Raw genomic sequence first — 19,233 nt, 5'->3', positions numbered from 1 at the left:
GTTTGCTGCATACTGAGACAGAGTAGTCTTCCTACTTTTTTCTTTTCTGTTTGTAAGAAAAACATTCAGATCATTTTTATTTTGGGTTTAATACTAATCACTTCTGATAATCAGATATGGGATAACAAAGATAATAAACTCAATGAAATCAGAAAGGTTAAGAAATCTTGAGGAGTTCTAACAGGCGTGGTTCCTGGCCTATACTTGACTTCTTAACAGAAATGTTAACTAGAAGTCCTAATTTTTATTTCTTTACTTTTTATTAAAGTGCAGTTGATGCAAAATATTATATTAGTTTCAGGTGTACAGCATAGTGACTCTACATGTTTATTCCTTAGATGCGATCAGCACGATATGTCTACCAACCATCTGTCATCACACAAAGTTGTTATAATATTACTGACTATATTCCCTTTGCTGCATATTACATTCTTGTGACATGTTTATTTCATAACTGGACATTATAAAATCCATATTGTTCCAAAAGGTAATATTCCATTTTTTATCTCATCAAAAATTCTACTCTCAGGCTGGCATGTCTAATCAGGGAAAGAAAATTAACATCAATTAAGTTAATTTAGAAGCTGTAGTAGGCTGAAAAAATCACTACTTAACTGTCTCAGTTCCTAATCCCAGGAACCTGTACATGTTACTTATAAGTAACATTTGCAGGGGCTTTGCAGATGTGATTAAGTTATAGTTCTTAACCTGGGGAGATCATCTTAGATTATCGGGTGGATCCTAAATATAATCGCAAGAGTCCTTATAAGAGAGAGGTAGATGGTGATTTGACATACATACAGGTAGATGAGGAGAAGGCAATATGACCACTGAAGCAGCTAGTGGAATGGTGCAGCCACAAGTCAAGGTACCCCAGCAGCCATCGTGATCTAGAAGTAATCAGGACACGGATTCTCCCTTAGAATCTTGGGGGAAAGTGTGGCCCTGTCAACACCTTGATTTTGACTCAGTCATCTGATTTCAGGTTTCTGTACTCTGGAACTGTGGGAGAATATATTTCTGTTGCCTTAAGTCAATCCTCTTGTGATACCTAGTTACCACAGCCTCAGGGAACTAATATAGGAGCTCACTTGTCTGAAATGCATATCCTATGACCTGTGCTGTAGGTGACACCATATCAAGGGGGCCTTGCCATATTTGTTCTCTTCTGCTATTTAATTATCAAGCTGAGCATAAACTTTTATTTCATTATTGGAAGTTATACTTGAGAAACGAGTTTGAGAGGCACAGAAAGAAGGACAACACACTTAACTACTCTTCATCCATTTAATAAACATTCTGTAAGTTTCTGCTATGTATTGATCTTTGCTCTAAGTCCTGGATTAAAACTGAATAAGATGGGATTCTTGCCCTTAAAACAGTCAGTTGATGAGCGGAAGGAGATGCACATATACATACAATTCAATTAGGTGAAAAATGCAATAATAATCGTAAAGCTGGGGAGAGTCCTTACAACTTTGAATAAATTTAACTTTAAATCTTGGGTCTAGTTATCATCTCTCTCTATAAATATGCCCCTCAAAGCATAGCCTTTCCCTGGATAATGAGCAACTTCTTCTCCTACTGACCTTATCCTTGGCAGAAGACAATATCCTGTACCTGACTAATGGTCATCAGGTCCAGACCATTGGCAAACTGATGATAACATCTTGACCTAAGTTATGCTGTAACTCCTGAGCCTTAATGCAGAATTGCTCCTGGACACGGGCCTGGCCCTGAGTGGGTCTGCCTGGGGCCAGCTGTAGTGTGTGGATTCTTGACTCATGTAGGTAAAAGTTCCTAAGAGGAGTCCAGGTGACTATGAGGATCTGCTGATTACAGCTGGGGACCATGAAACAAGGAAGCACTTAGTATAGAAGGAGCAACAGGACAGCCTGGCTGGGCTGCCTTAGCTCACAGGGAAGTCAAAGAAAATGGGGCTTTGGGGAGAGTTAGAGGGATCAGCCTGGGACAAGCTGACAGCTGCCCATTGCCTCAGATTTTAGGAGACATGTGTTTATAGGGAAAGAAGTGGGCGAATGGAAAGGAAATGGCACAGGCTTCTTTCCAGAGGGAGAGTGCACAGGCTGGGTCCTTTGTCTTGAGTTTTTATCTTTCTTGCAGGCAGGAACCTTAGGAGAGGTTTCAGGGGAGGGTTTCAGTAAAATATTCATCAGTTCTCCAGGTGTGCCCTTTCAGGGTCATGCTCTGCACTGATAGGACAGTGACAGGGCAGGGGGCTAACATTGTAGTTGGTCCTGGTGTTGCCCACCTGGTTTTGTTGCTTCTCTGGGCCTGGAGCTGAAACACAACAGAGGCCTAGATGTTATCTCCGGGGAGGAAAGGCCAGGGGAGGAGAGGTTACTCTGGGGGTGAGGTCCTCGTTTCCCAGTTTTCCCCTCTGCCAGGCACCGGGAGCCTTCCGGCCGGTGATAAGCTGAACCTGGCGATAAATTGCGTGGCCCTTGTGTTCAATCAGTCTGTTTCCCTATCCCGCCTGACAAAGAATTTTCCTAGCTTCTCACTATCCTGTCTCAGAATGATTCTCTGTCTGTTTTCTCAAGAGATGGGACAGAGGGACTGGGAGAAAACCTCAGACTTTTTCTCAAGATCTGAAAATGAGATTCTTACCTTTACCTTATCTCTGACTAATCAGCTCCCAGCAAGACCTGGAGCCCTCTTGCTCATGGTGTCTTGTGTTTTCGCCTTATGTAATCTGTAATTTACAGGCCATCCATCTGGGAGTTTAGGTTTGGGAGCACCTAGTTCTCCTGGGTGGCACCATTAATAATAAAACAGTCAGTATTTTACCACTGCCATTCTCTGTTTTCAGTGGTCAACATAAGAAACATTCAAATCTGCAGTGGATATTTGTGAGTTTATTTGAGTCAAACTGATAATTGTTGGGTAGCTAAATGTTAATGAATTGAGAAATGCTCCAGAGAATGGCGATTTAGCACCTTATTTTATACATTAAAATCAAAAGATGAGGCATAAGGGGGTTACAAGAAATCCATTGCTGATAGGATAGGGGGTGTGGGAGATGCTAAATAGTGGAGGGGACCTCTAGGATTGGATAAAAAGTAAAATGATAGACACTTTTACACATGTGGGAACAGCATAGTTAGTGGTCAACAGTTAACATGATAACAATAACGAGGGGATTTGAAGTTCCCTGGTGCAGTGCCTGTGCTTTGAGGGGCGCAGAAAAAGGAAATTTGACGTTCCAAAGGTGTGTTATCATAGATGCAAAAAAAATGAGAGACTTGGTTATCGTAAGATTCACCTTTGCTAGACAAAAAGAGCAGCCTAGGATGTGACCACCTGTGGGGCGGGGTGGGGGGCTCTGCCCACAGAGCACCCTTGGCTGCCGAGGATGAGAATAAGTCTACCAAGACACGATCTGCTTAGGGAGGAAAGGTGGCTGACCTCTAAAAAAAGAAGGGTCAAGAGCTTTTTCCTCAGGGGGCTTTTATTGGGTTCATTTTGTATAAGAATACAGATAAAGCTCATTAATCATTGTCAGCCAGTAAGGATCAAACAATAGCTAACAAATGAAGAACTCTGAGGGCCTATTTTGAGTGAGGGCCAGATAGCTAAAGAGCCATAAAACTTTGAGGAACAAACTTACTTCTTGCCTGGACCCTTATCATTTAACTGAGAGCATTCTAAACAAAGCAAGTTTCACAGGATTTTACATATTCTTTCTTAGGCCTGACCACCCAGGGAACCACCCTTTCCAGGACAGGACTGCACCCACCACTGGCATTGTTTCAGGCTTAGTCAGGCAGGGGAAGTAAGGCAGCCAAGAGATTAGGAGACTTCCTGCAGACAGAATGAGGACTCAGACTTTGTCAAAGCCTAGGGGTGAGGGTCCATCACCACCTTTTGCTACAGCCCCCAAGTCCTTCCCTGGGGCCTCCCCATGATTGTGCCTGTCTTAGGTCATTCCCCCTTTGGGGAATCTTACCGGTCATTGCCTAACTGATCAACTACTAGGGGCCAGGCAGGGTGAAGAAACAGGAGCAGAGGCAGCGCTCCTGCCAGGGAGATAAGGTTTGTCTCATTAGTGGTTTATGGTCCAAAGGTCACTCACTCAGCCTTAGCCATGGGGGGTGGTTACAGCTTCTGAAACCAGGTAGGGTGGTTCCCAACAACTACCTGCCATGGCTTTTAGTTAAAAGTTTTTATTTCAGACCATCCTATGTGGTTCCTTTAGGTCTCTGAGTTTGTAAGGCTGCCACGCAGGCCTCCCCTGAGTGCGTCAGGTTTTGCATACAGACTTTTTGCCCCAGTGTTCGGCTCTGCCTGCTCCAGTAGGAAGAGCTCTTTCTGTTGTATAACAATAATGTGCAAAGTGGTATGAAGACGTTGCAGAATGCAGAGATGACAGAGTCTTTGTGAGAATGGAGGAGAGGTGGGTTAGGGAAAGCTTCATGAGAAAGATATGCCTCTGAGTTAACAAATAAAGGAGCAGAATAATAAAAGCAGGCAGAAGGGGCAAACATTTATCATTTTTTCCCCAGTGATTTCATGTATGGGAGGACATTGTCTAACAAAAAGAGAAAGCTTCTGTGTTTATTGAGCAATAAACAGTAGGTCAAGAGCATTTCTAACTGCCAAACAGCACCAGATGATTACTACTCTCTTACCATTATTTTGATGGCAAAGGTATGTCGTTTAATTTTTTTTTTTTGCATTCTTCTCTTAACAAAGGTGTGATTTTTTTCATTATGATTTTTGGAATATTGATATAGCTACAGAACTCCCTCCTCACTGCTTTCTGGACCTTCCCATCTTGGGAAAGAAGATAATCTGGCCTAGAGAAAATTGTATTGAAGAGAAACTCAATAATGAGAGTTTCTGCACAACGAGGCGATAGCTCTGTCTCCTGGGGATAACTAGCAGTATCGTTTCCTTGTAAGACAACAGAAGCAGACAGATCCCAGGCCCCTTTTACAGAGCTCCTATAAGAAAATAGTGATAACAGTCAACATTTGTTTAGCATTCCCTCATTATACAAAAGGGTTTCACAAAGGCATCTGATTATGGGTTGTTTGAGTCCTAAACAAATACTGTTTTAACATTTTAGGCAAGCGTCTTTTTAATGATGTTTCATCTTTACTGCGATGTTATTATTTTAATTAACATATTTTTCCAATTTGAGATATAAGTGGCACGTAACTGTGTGTTGATCTGATGCACACACCCTGTGAAATGATTGCCATCACTAGCTTTAGCTAACACATCCGGCACCTCACATAGTTAGCACTTTGTGTGGTGAGAACACTTAAGATCTATTTTCTTCCCAATTTTCAAGTATATAACACACTATCATTGACTATAAGCAACATGCTATCTATTAGATTTCCTGAATTTATCACTGAATAACTGAAAATTAGTACCCTTTGGCCAACATCACCCCATTTCCTCCACCCCCTCAAGAAAGTTTTTAAATCTCTTTTAGCTTCAGTTTCCTTGTTTTAAAGTGGTGGCACTGACAGCCACATGGTGGCTATTGTGGAAGAACTGAATGACATTTTGTGTAGGAAGTAACAAGGACAGTGCCCGACACCTATGTTCACAGTAGGAGCTAGACTCCACCCCCCCCCCCCCCCCGCCCAGAGTAGCTGAACTTTTAAAACAATGTGTTTTATTCTACTATTCTTCAATTGCTTCACTCCTCTCAACTCATGACAAGAACCAAACCACTTTTCAGACCCTCCCCACCTCCCCTCCATTGAGATTATGGCTCTGGCATGGTTACAAAGGGGTGTAATTTGAGGAGCACCAGTGTGTTCCAGAATCCAAACCTTCTCCAGTGGTGACACTCCTTGGTTTCTCTGCTCTTTTTCTGGCTCCTTAGGTATCACATGGTGTGAAACAGGGTGTTATTTATAAATAATGTGTTCCCTGAGTACTCCAGGAAGAATTTTAGGCAGTTTTCAGGATTTGATTACGCATGAAACAGGAAAGTCATATATCAAAAAGATATGACAGACTATTAGAAAGATAACTTGGTGAAATATAACTAGGATTTGCTATGGAGCATTCAAGCTTTAAATTAAATCAGTTATTAATCAGTTCATGAAATTAATTGATATAACTACATTGCATTTGGTAAAGAAAGTATGATTTTATGAAATATTAGTTTCAATGATATATTATGGCATGTGTTGTAAAATGTATTGTGTTAAAAAAAAGCGGCGGGGGGGGGCTTGAATTCCATGAGATTAGACTGCTAATTGTTTACTTTTCCCACTACTTGTTAGTTGTCAATGTTAGGAAGTTCCCGATTTAATAAACATTTATTGACACTTTTCATGAGATATTCTTCTGCATGAATCATTTTTTCTCTTTCCTAACACTGATATTTTGCAGTGTAAGGCAGGTACTTTGTGTGAATCCCACACTCTTCTCACCCTTCACCTGGCCTCTGATACAGGTTTGAGAGGATTCTGGTTATTAAACAGACTCTGACACTAGGTAGTAAAATGCAAATTCCTAAATAGAGTGAATGAGAGCTTTCCTAAAGCCCCTGAGAATTATGTAAGCTTTAACCCTTAATCCTCTGGGTTCACTTTAGTCAGAATTTTCTTAAAACCTTTGCATCAGTGTGGGTCGGAATAAGAATGGGGGTATTGGGAAGAGGGAGGCGGAGGAAGGCTCCAGGTACGGGTTGAGAAGGGGGCGTTTCGGGGTGGGATGAGAGGCTGAAAGCTTGGCTGGGAGACGGGGACGCTAGTACGAAACAGACTATTTCCGGTCTTAATTTCATTACCAAGTCCCCGGGAGTTGAACTTTTTTGCGGGGTAGGATGGACGACCTATCCAGACGAACTAGGTATGTGTGTTCGTTCACACACACACACACACACAGAAGGGAGTCCTGGGTCTCCACCACAAGTATGAGTATCCATTTCCACATCTTTGTCTCTCGGAGTTGGCGAGGCTACGGGACGCCTCCTGCTTCCCAGCCCAGCGCATCCTGACCAGCAGCCGCCACCGCAGACTGGCCCCCAGACAAAGGGACCAGAACGGCAGTGCCGCCTCGCTCAGCCTGCGCTGCCGGGCCGGGTGAGCGTGCGCTCCGCCGCCCAGTGGGCAGCGCAGCCCCGGCGCGGCCCGCAGCCGCCGCGCCCGGAAGACCCGGCTCCGGGGCGCAGACCCCGCCCGGCTGGCTCGGCGCCGGCCTCTGGGCTTCCATTCCGTCTTTGACCACCGCCCCCTCCCCGGTCCCGACCCGCCCCCACCGGCGCTGCTGTAACCACCGCCTGGGCCGCCGCCGCACCTTTTCGGGCGGGCGGCGAGCGCAGCGCGCGGGCCTGGCGGCATGGCTGTGTCCTGGAGGAGCTGGCTGGCCAACGAAGGGGTTAAACACCTCTGCCTGGTAGGACGGCGGGCCGCACTGCCCCGCGCTGGGTCTCTTGTGCAGCAATTTTGATTCATTCTCTGAGCGTGCGCGGGTGGGAAGCTGGACGTGGAAGTTTTGCCTCTAATTCGAACATTCTCAACTATTCAAACTTTCCGCTGTTAATACCTGCAGACAATAATGATCCCACCCCTCCTCCAATGCATGAGAACTTTCCTACACACTGATGGGAGAGCGGATGTGGAGGGAGAAGGGATGACTTTAATGAACACTGTTCGTTCTTAACCCTTTAAACATCTTTGCTCTTTTCCTAGATTGCTTCTGCTTGATGTTGTATTTTAACAATGTCCAACGCTTGGGATATGGTGATGTCACTAACTTCTTACTCCTGTTTTGCCTTGCCGGGGATGTCTGCAGGTCATGCAGAAGGACCTGCTCTCAGCCCCAATGCTTACTCTTAGGTGCAGGGACTGAGTGAGGTCAGGTTTATTTTTCTTTGAGTGGTTTTCACCTTGCTGGTTAATTGAAATTGCTTCCTTCATTTACTAATTGAAATTTCATTGAAAGTATTGTGTCCAAGGAATGTACTTAAGGTTTCCATTCATCAAGTAATGTTTATGGTTAATTTTTGTTTTCTCCTTTTGTATGATTTAGCTTATCTGGCTCTCCCTGAACGTTTTGCTTTTCTGGAAATCCTTCCGGCTGTATAATCAAGGGCCACAGTATCACTACCTCCACCAGATGTTGGGGGTAAGTGGAAGTCGGGTCACCTGGTGGAATTCATTTAATGTGGGCAGACATTGCTACGATCTTTGGTCATTTCTTCCATTCATTAAAGAAACATAGGTTGTGCACTATGAAATATTTGTTATTCTCTCATGTGGTCAAGTTTTCTTGAATTATCATTTATATTTGTCCAGGTTAAAATGATTTACTCTTTTGAGAACCGAAGATATTGTCTGCTAGAGTGAAGTGGATCAAACTGTCAGACCAGGCTAGTGGTGGTGCCTGAGAAAATTGGTTACTTCTTGTCAGCTGCAAACTGCCCTGAAGGATCTGCTTCTCCAGGCGGACGAGCTAATGGCAGGCTTTTCGTTTTCACTAACCAAGACTTCAGCCTGACCATAAGCTTATCCAGAGGATTTCTGCAGTCTTTCCTTTTATTGCCATTTCTCACAATATATGTGTCTGATGCAGTATTTATTAATTGACATTGAGAAGCAGTTAATTCTTAGTAGTTAAGAAATAACTACTGAATTCTGTCTGAAATCTCTGTTTTCTATTGCAAAACAACTATTTAGTCAATGGTTTATATAAACTGATGATACACTGGGCACTTGACAAATATTTTGTTGAAGCCAGGAAACTATTCTTCCCATTTTACACTTGGGGGAATACAGGCTAGGGAAGCTGAATGACTTGCTCAGGGACCATTGGATGGTCAGTGTCAGAGCTGAATTTGAATGCAGTGCTGTCTGGTCTTTTGCATTTTTCTCACACTACACAGATTTTCTAAACCTTCACTGGCCCGTCTCATATATTTATGCCACTGTTTCGTATTATTGTTCTTTATTAGTGCTGCCCCAAAGAAATATGAGCAATTTAAAATTTCCCAGAAGTATATTAAAAAGAAAAATTCAGTGACATTAACTTTAATAACACATTTTATTGAAAATAACATATCCAAAGCATTATAAAGGATTGAAATATTCAACATATGGTCAATATTTTAAAAAATTAGTAATGACATTTTTTCATTATTTTTGTCTATTTTTTGAAGTATACCTTGTGTTTTATATACTTATGCACATCAAAATTCAGTCAGTAAATTTTGATCAGAAATACTGACCTGTGCTTAGATTTTTTTCTTTTTTTAATTGCTGTTCAATTAGAGTCGTCCCACATATTTCCCATTGCTCTCCCCTCCCCATCCCCTGGCCCTCTCCCCGCACCAGTTAATCGTACCCTCCCACCCTGTCCATGCCCATGGGTCCTCTATACATGTTCTTTGACTTGCCCCTTCATCTTCTTTGTCCTGTTATTCCCCCCCCCCCGTAACTGTCAGTTTGTTCTTTATTTTCATGTCTCTGATTCTATGGTGCCTGTTTATGTGTTTTATTGTTTAGGTTCCATTTATAGGTGAGATCATATGGATTTTGTCTTTCATTGCCTGGCTTATTTCACTTAGCATAATACTCTCCAGTTTCATCCATGCTGTCATAAAGGGTAGGAGCTCCTTCTTTCTTTCTGCTGCATAGTATTCCACTGTGTAAATGTACCATAGTTTTTGGATCCACTCATTTGCTCATGGGCACCTATGTTTATATTTTATAAAGTTTTATAGGTGATATAGTATATTCATATATTCACCTTGTTCCAAACATATTTAAAGCTTTTCCAATAACAAATGGTATCAGCTTTTAAATTTTAATTTATAATTTTTTAAATTAATAAAACTAAAAATTCAGTTCCTCTGTGGCCCCACACATATTTACATGCTCGCTAGCCACATGTGGCTAGTGGCCACCATTTTGGGTAGCACGAGTGTAGACTGGGGCAAGATATTCCCACCTTAGTGGGAATATCCACTTACTCTGGTTTAAAGCAAACAATAGCCACCAATTCATACAATGAAAAGACATCAGAATATGGGTAGTCATCTTGCTCGCCCTCTCCAGAGTAGGAACTGATATGGAAGGGAGAGTTGTGGACTCCAATTATTGGCAGGTAACTGTAAAAATATCTCTGACTTTTCTCTAATCTGATTGTGGGAGCCTTTGAGAATAAAGGTAAAGCTATTTAATTTTCAGAACTCTGAAGTATTCATTTTTATCACTAGTATGCTAGGTGACTGTTCTCATACCAAAATTAAATATTTAAAAAATTGCATAAGGACTGACAGGGAAAAGAAGATCTTAAATGACAGGGGATAGCATAATGTTAGGATTGGTATGTCTTAGCAGTTTTCATTATGATTGTTTTTTCCCGGACTGATCTGATCCAGACTTGGAGGCAACACGGTTAGGGCTGCTTTATGCCTGAGATAATGTGCTAATCAGACTGTGTACATCCTAGAAGATGTCTCATTAGGCCATGCTGTGACTACTGGAGTCTTAAAATTATACACGGGGGATAAAAGGTCTTTTGAGGGAAGCCAGTACAACATCCAAACCAACCAATCAACCAACCAACAACTTACTCTATCTTCCCATAACAACTTTAAAAAAATTAAATTTATTAATTTTTATTTATTAAAAGTAGTGTTACCACAACATTACTTTTTAGATAGAGGACTTGATTAATTACTTAAGATAAAATCTGGCCCTGGCTGGTGTGACTCAGTGGACTGAGTGCCAGCCTGTGAACCAAAGAGTCACCCAGTCAGGCACATGCCTGGGTTAGGGGCCAGGTCTCCAGCAGGGGGTGCTCAAAAGGCAACCACACACTGATGTTAAAAAAGAAAAGAAAAAAAAATCTGTTTTTATTTATTTTCAAAGAATAGAAAATGTAGTTTCTTGTACTTTAGTGAAAAGTACTCATGTTTTGTGACCAACTCTGAAAAATTTAATTTCTTAAGTTTTTTGAAATGTCAGAGCAATTTGAGAATACCATCTATAAAATCCTTCATATTTGTGTCCACTTATTTGAGTTGTATTTCTGGTATTTTAATGGTTAAAGAGTATAATTTAATTGATATAAACATTTTAATTTGGGAAGAGAAGGAGTCTTATGGTAGCAGATTCAATGTCTTGGTTTTATATCTTTCTCCCGAAACTAACATATGTGTATGGACTTCAGTTTTAACCCAGTTATTCTTCTGATGCCATGATGAGAATTGTTTTTTACTGTCTTACAATTAATATTTTAGATCTGCTAGATGGTCATGAAGTTTTTGTTTTTGTTTTAAACTCTTACTGAGATACCTGTGGTAATTAGAAGAATGTTGTAAGCATCGAGGGTGGGTTTTTTTTTTTTTTTTTTTTTCCTGATTTCACAGTGATGATCTTTCTTTGGTCAATCATTATCCTTTAAATTGTTTAGAAACATTAACTACCCTCTCAAGAGTCCTGAGAGTTCTATTATAATGAACATATTTCAGAGAAAGAAGACTGATGTTATGTAAGCTTCTTAATGTGAGAGATTGGAGTCTCTTGCCCGAGGGACCTAGGATTTCAAGTCCATGTTGGTTTCACTGCTGGCCTAGGCAGCTTTGCTTTTGCTGAGAAGGCAGGTATGACTCCTGTCAATTTCAGAAAAGGACTGACCATGAACTTTTTCCTTTTATTGCACAAAATACCGTGGTTTCAATATAAGATATTTTTGACTAAGTGTGTTTTTTGTTGCTTTTTCTTTTTAATATTCTGCTATTTAAAAACAATTTACTTCCTATTTATTGACAGACAAAATGGGTTATATTACTTTGATGTAATCATTATATTCTTAGTCTGGTTATGATAGAGACTGTAGAATTATAGATTTGGAAGAGAGCTTTGATGGCTTTGCTCAGATTTCTTCTACATTTTACCAAAAAACAAAAATGAGGTTGAAGTGGTTTGGGCCCTATCACTCCCTGAATTTGTGGGTTTGTGGTAACAAATCATTCTGGTCTGTTGACCCCGTCAGCCCAATATTTAGCCCTAAATATTGTTAATAATGTTAATAATGAACTCAATGAATCTACACAAGAACATATTAAACTCTGTACTTAATAGACCTCTAGCTTTTCTCCTATATGAAATATTTAAAGATGTTTAGCAGTTTAAGAAGTTAAAAAGAATATTGACTTATTCCTAAGATCACATATTTTTAGCATTCCAGTTGTTTTGGACTTGATTCAAACAAACCATTAAGGTGTTATGAGACATTTTTATTTAAATAAGTCTCGATTCCACAATGTTTTAGCACTTAACGTTTAGCCTCTTTGTTTTGTACATTTAAATAGCCACTGTTTATTTCTCTTTTATCAAAACAGCGTAGAATTAGGTATTGCAATTAATTTCAGAGATATTTAAATGTACTTTCTTCATTTAATTATTAATAATAGCAATAGCCGATTACATTCATTGAAGACTGAGAATCAGTTGTTAATCTAAGAGTTTTGCCTGGATTAATTTATTTAATCTTGTCATTCATCCTATAGAGTAGGCATTCTATTTTGCAGCTACGAAACTGAATTAGAGAAGTTCCGTAACTTGCTGGTGAGTGACAGAGGTGGGACTTTAGCTTAAACATCTGGGTCCTAGAGCTTATATTCTTAACCATGGCGCATGCCGCCTCTCTCCAACATTCTTTACACTAAGCCATAGGGAATTGCCATTTGATAGAACAAAAATAATCAAGTATCAGCCATTTCATGTAGTTCAAGCTAATAAGAACTGTTACAATTTATTAATCATGTACTCTGTCCTTTTATAATCTCAATTTTTAGTTTTTTGAGGAATCTCCATACTGTTTTTTATAGTGGCTGCAGCAATTTGCGGTCCCACCAACAGTGCACAGGGATTCTCTTCTCTTATTCTTAAGCTTGAGGCAGACTTGTACAGTTAGTAGGTTCCCTGATACCTATGGCATTCATGTGCCTAGGCTTCCTTAACAAAGTACTACAGACTGGGTGACTCAAATAACAGACATGTATTTCCTCACAGAGGCTGTATATTGTCTGCTTCCTCTTGGAGAACACCCATTCTAAGGGAGAGGAGCCTGCCGAGCTGTGGAATGTTATCAGGCCCTTGGGGATTGTTCTAGTTTATTATTCTAATTTGACAGATCAACTTGGTATAGTTAAACACCTTTTTTATAGACTCACCGGAAAGCTCGATGTGGATGGTAGGTCTTCTAACGTTAGTCAGTGTTTCTAGTTCGTCATGTGAAGCATTGCATTGATCATAAATTTGATTTTTAAAGTTCCTGGGTAACTGGGAGGAAAATCAAACAATTCTAATTCCTTTTTGACAAGATCATGGCCTTTGGAACTACAGGAGAGTTTTCAATCTTGGCTCACACATTTATCTCCCTTATGATTGTGACAAATTACTTCTCTGGGACTAAGTTTAAATCATCTATAAAGTTAGGCTTAAACCTTCCTCTTATGTTAGTTGTGAAGATTACATGAAAGAAATTGCATGTGAAATGCTTAGCGCTTGGTGCATATGCGCTCAGCAAAAGATAACTATTGTTCTGAATACTAAATAGTATTATTTAGTTTCAATGGCATTAGTACTATTAATAGTACTACACAGTAATATAAAGTATTTATGTTCATAAGTAAAAATATTAAAATATATGTGGATAAATATAAAGATAAAGGAATTTAATGAGCATATAGCAGATGGCATTAGGACAGGGAAACATTCCTTTGGTTGATCTCTGGCCACCTCCTGGATCTTTCTGGACAAAGGAAGGCCATCTGATATGTGTAATCAGCACAAAATTTATGGCAACTTGGGTATAATTGCTGAATGGAATTTCAGCTTTAGGTATAATGCATTTCATTCAAAAGAGCATTAATCTTCATAAAACCTTGGAGTATTCAACAGATAAACCAGGGAAATAATGCCTATCTCATAAGATTATTTGTGAAACTTAAAATTAAAACAAATAGTAGTAATAGCTAGAGTCAACATTCATTAAAATGTTCTCTTGAGCCAGATTGTGTTACATTTTTCATATGCATTCAGTGTCAGTGTCTTATCTAATCTACAAGGTAGGTTCTATTACATAAGAGGAAGCTAAAGTACAGAAATTATAAATAACTTTCTCACGGATTCAAGTTCCTAGCATAAAGCTCATTATATAATAAAAGTTCCAAAAGTGCCAGTTTTTCTTTTTTCCTTTCCTCTTTTCTCATCCTTTATAGCCAGCCATGTACAACATTTCACTTAGCTATTCTGTGCCCGATAAAACACGATGACACTCTCTTTATCTCCGAGTATTGTTCTGGGGCTTAGAGGATTTAACAGGTGCAGGACTAGTTTTAAGGACTGAAAGCATCCTAGGTGTTAAAAAAACAATTGGTAGTTATCACATACTGTTTCTGTCTCCTGTTCATTCCTCTCAGACTTTAGGGCTCCAGTCCTGGTACTACATCAGAGATCTAGGAGTCAGAAAAGACGGTTTGGACAGAGGAATGGGAAAATTTTGTCTTCATTATAGAAAAGTGTTACATAGGCATGAACACCCAGTATGCTTTACTGTGTGTACAGTGTTGTCTACTTAAGTGGGATTTTGAAGGCCGTGATTTGTAGTGATTAATAAGTTTGCTAAGGCATGAGCTAAGTGAACCTAATATAAAGATAAATTACCTAGGCAGGGAGTGAGTTTACGTCACCTCTTAGTTTCCCTGTTTTAATGCAACTGTAAAGTGATAAAAGTAAAAAAAGTGATAAAAAGTTACTCCTGTGAAAAGCAGTTTTTGTTGCATTCTATTGTAGTAATGGGACCAAAGAAAAAGTAGACAGATTAAGGAGAAGATGACTTCTCATGGTCAGTAGAATTTGTTTACATTTTTGGAAATGGGAAAGTAGAATTTAACAGTGACTCTTATCTATGCATAAATAAATTCAGTACACAGTCTACAGGGTAAAGGAAAGAATAGTTTAATGGTTTTCATGGGTTTAGAAATTGTTAAAGGTCTTCAGACACATCAAGAATATTAGAGGTCTAACGTAGATATTGAGGTGAGAAGAGGTGAGGTGTTCACAATGTGAAAGCGCTTTGTATATCTGAGTCTTGTTTTTAAAGTGGGTGCACAACACTAAGATAAATTAATGAAATTATGAAGAAAGCCTCTCTGGCTATATTCTTTTATCTATGATAGGATTTTATAACAGCTGATTCCAAATTGCAGGTAATTTTATTTAATATAATCTGGGAAACTCAGGTCCATTGAAAGGATCTGAAGTGGAAGTGAGCCACACAGGTTTTTTGTTTTTTTCTTCCTCATTCTGTATTTTTGGGGTTTTTTTGGTTAACTTAATTTTTTCCCCTAATATACTCTCTTTTATTTATTGATTACTTTTAATAGTTTATTTTTATTGTATTTTTCAATATCATTTAGCCTACTTAGACCCTCTCACACCTTCACCCACTCCCTTACTCCTCTTCCCCCCTCAATTACCACACTGTTGTTCCTGTCCATGAGTCCTTTTTTAAAAAATTTGATCCCTCTACCCACCCCACCCCCCGCACACAGATATGTCATCTATGAGTCTGTCTCTATTTTTCGTGTTAGTTCAGTTCAGAAAATTTTACATATGAATGAAATTATATAGTATTTATCTTTCTCCAACTGGCTTCTTTCACTTAGCATAATGTTCTGCAGGTTCATCAATGCTATTGCAAAGGGTGAAATATTCTTTTTATGGCCAAGTACTATTTCATTATATAAATGTCCCATACTTTATCCATTCATCTACCTGTGAGGGCAACTTTTCCTGCATGTGTTGGGGTGTGTGTGTGTCCCCATCCATGCCCCCCCCCCCCCCCCCCCCCCCCGCAGTCCACCACAGATGAAAGTAAACACTACCAAGACATGATCTGCTTGGGGAGGAAAAGTGGCCAGTCCCTCAGAGGGGAAGGGCCAAGAGGCCCTTCCTCAAGGGGCTTTTATTGGGTTCATTTGCACAAGAATACAGGTAAGGATCAAACAATAGATAGCATTCAAAGAACTATGAGGGCTTATTCTCAGTCAGGATCAGATAGCTAAAGAGCCATAAAACTTTGAGGAACAAACTTCTTGCTTAGACCCTTATTATTTAAATGAGAGCATTCTGAAGAAAGCAGGTTTTACAGGATTTTTACATATTCTTTCTTAGGCCTGATTTACCGGATACCAGCCTTTCCAGTATAGGGCTGCAACACCTTCCCCATCAGGTTTTTAGGCTTAAGTGGGTTAGAGCCAGGCAGTGCTTCTCCCAGATGGAAATGGGGACTTGGGCTATGTCACAGTATCCAGGGGGATGAGGGTCCATCGCTCTTTGTTGCAGCCACCCCCCCCACAGTCCTTCCATGATGGCCTCCCAAGTGATCATGTCTGGCCTAGGTTGACCCTCTCTGAGAGGTCGTACCCGCCATGGACACTGACCATGCTTTGGGGGCAGGGGAAGGAGCAGAAACATCGCTTGCTGCCAGAGACAAGCTTTGCCTCCTGTGGCCTGCATTCCAGAGATCTCTTACTTATCCATGGGAGGCAGTTACAATTCCTGAAACCAGGCAGGGTGGTTCCCAACATCTACCAAGGAACACTTGGGCTGCTTCTGTATTGTGACTATTGTAAATAATGCTGCAATAAACATAGGGGTGTTTATGTTCTTTCAAATTAGTGTTTCTGGTTTCTTAAATGAAATTCAATAAGTGAAATTTTGGGGTCTTAGGGCACTTCTGCTTTTAATTTTTTCAGGTAATTCCATACTGCTTTCCACAGTGGCTGTACCAGCTTACATTCCCACCAGAACTGTAAAAGGGATCCCCTTTCTCCACATTCTCACCAGCTGTTGTTTGTTGACTTATTGATGATAGCCATTCTGACAAGTGATAGGTAATATCTCATTGTGGTTTTAATTTGCATTTCTCTGATGGTTAGTGACATTGAACATTTTTTTATATATCTATTGGCCATCTGTATGTCCTCTTTGGAGAAGTGTCTGTTCAGATCCTTTGCCAAATTTTTAATTGGACCATTTAGGTTTTTTGGTGCTGAGTTTTATGTTCTTTATAAATTTTGGATATTAACCTCTTATCAGATGTATTGGTGGATATGTTCTTTCATTTCGTGGATTGTCTTTTCATTTTGTTGATGGTTTCCTTTGCTGTGCAAAAACTTTTTAGTTTGATATAATCTCATTTGTTTATTTTTTCTTTTGTTTCACTTGCCTGAGGAGATATATCAGGAAAAATATTGCAGTGATTAATGTTCAAGATTTTACTCCACATGTTTTGTTCTATGATTTTTATGGCTTTGAATCTAACAACTAACTCCTCAGTCCATTTTGAGATAATACTTGTGCTTGGTATAAGAAGGTGATCTAGTTTCATTTTTCTGCATGTATCTGTCCAATTTTCCTAACACCATTTATTGAATAAACTATCTTTACCCCCTTGTGTGTGCTTGCTTCCTCTGTTGAATATTAATTGATTCTAAAGGTGTGGATTTATTTCAGGGCAATTGATTCTGTTCTGTTGACCTATGTGTCTGTTTTTATGCTAGTACCATTCTGTTTTGAGTACTATGGAATTATAGTATAGTTTGATATTAGGTAGGGTGATTCCTCTAACTTTGTTCTTCTCAAGATCAGGGTCTTTTTGGTTTCATATAAATTTTGAAATATTTGTTGTTCTGTGAAATACATCATTTGTATCCTAATAGGAACTACATTGAATCTACAGATTGCCTTGTGTAGTATGGACATTTTTATTATGTGAATTCTTTCTATCCATGAACATGGTATGTGCTTCCACTTATTTGTATCTTTTTAAATTTATTTCTTCAGTGTGCTACAGCTTTCCAAGTACACATCTTTTATATCCTTGCTTAAATTTATTCCTAGGTATTTTATTCTTTTTTGAAGAAATTGTGAATGGGATTTTTTTCTTAATTTTCATTTCTGATAGTTCATTATGGAGATATAAAATGCAACTGATTTCTGGATATTAATTTTGTATCCTGTTTAATTAATTAGTTTATCAGTTCTAGTTATTGCTTGGTAAAATTTTTAGGGTTTTCTATGTATAGATAGTTTCATGTCATCTCTAAGTAAGGACAGTTTTGCTTCTTCCTTTCCAATTTGGATACCTTTTATTTCTTCTTGTCTGATTGCTGCGGTTAGGACTTCCAGTACTTTATTGAAAAAGAAGTGAAAGTGGACATTCCTATCTTATTCCTGATCTCAAGGGGAATGCTTGTAGTTTTTGCCCATTGAACATGATGCTGGTAGTGGATTTGTCATATATGATCTGTATTATATTTAGGTTTGTTCATTTTATTCCCACTCTGCTGAGAGATTTTATCATAAATGTTGCTGGATTTTATCAAATGCTTTTTCTTCATTTATTGACATGATCTTATAGTTTTTATCTTTCATTTTGTTTATACGGTGTATCATATTTATTGATTTTTTTCAAAGATTTTCTTTATTTATTTTTAGAGAGAGGGGAAAGGAGGGAGAAAGAGATGGGGAGAAACATGAATCTGTGGTTGCCTCTCACACACTCCCTACTGGAGACCTAACTCGAAACCCAGGCATGTGCCCTGACTGGGAATTGAACTGGTAACCCTTTGCTTTGCAGTCTTGCACTCAATCCACTGAGCCATGCCAGTCAAGGCACAGTTATTGATTTGTAACTGTTGTATTAACCTTGAATCTCTGGACTAAATCCCACTTGATCATGGTATATAATGTTTATGATGTTTTGCTCCATTAAATATGCTAATAGTTTGTTGAGGACTTCAGCATCTATGTTCATAAGGGATATTAAGATAATTGTAAAATGAGCTTGGGAGTCTTTTCTCCTCTTGAAATTTTTGGAAGTGTCTGAGAAGGAGAGGTGTTAGTTCTTCTTGGAATGTAAATTCACCTGTGAAGCCATCCAGTCCAGGGCTTTTCTTTGTTGGAATTTTGATTAGTGCTTCCGTTTTAGTTAGTGTAATCTGTCTAGTCAGATCCTCTGATTCTTTCTGATTGAGTTTTGGAAGATTGTATCTTTCTAGGAATTTATCCATCTTGTTCAAGTTGTCCAATTTGTTGGCATATAGTTGTTTGTAATATTTTCTTACAATCATTTGTATTTCTTTGGTGTCAGTTGTTTTTCCTCTCTTTTGTTTCTGAGTTCATTATTTTGGGTCCTCTGTCTTTTTTCTTTTTGATG

The 19,233-nt window shown here is 39.3% G+C and overlaps 1 protein-coding gene across 7 annotated transcripts in view; it reads left to right on the top strand.

Moving 5' to 3' along the window:
* The first annotated feature begins 6,825 nt into the window (after nt 1–6,825).
* Nucleotides 6,826–19,233, top strand: part of NOX4 (NADPH oxidase 4) — a 177,919-nt gene continuing 165,511 nt past the window's right edge. For 2 of the 7 annotated variants that reach the window (XM_037137615.2, XM_037137614.2), the window contains exons 1-2: nt 7,654–7,850; nt 8,026–8,121. Coding sequence is in view for 4 of the 7 variants with exons in the window: in XM_037137614.2 (XP_036993509.2) it covers nt 8,113–8,121 (9 nt within the window). In the remaining 3 variants the exon portion in view is untranslated. The other 5 variants (XM_053670823.1, XM_037137613.2, XM_037137612.2 and 2 more) reach the window with 5 other exon arrangements.

Source organism: Artibeus jamaicensis, unplaced genomic scaffold (genome assembly GCF_021234435.1).
Source record: "Artibeus jamaicensis isolate MK-2021 breed Jamaican fruit bat unplaced genomic scaffold, CSHL_Jam_final contig_64, whole genome shotgun sequence".
NCBI lineage: Eukaryota > Metazoa > Chordata > Mammalia > Chiroptera > Phyllostomidae > Artibeus > Artibeus jamaicensis.
The sequence above is the reverse complement of the archived record's forward strand: the minus strand, read 5'-3'. Positions and strand labels throughout refer to the sequence as shown.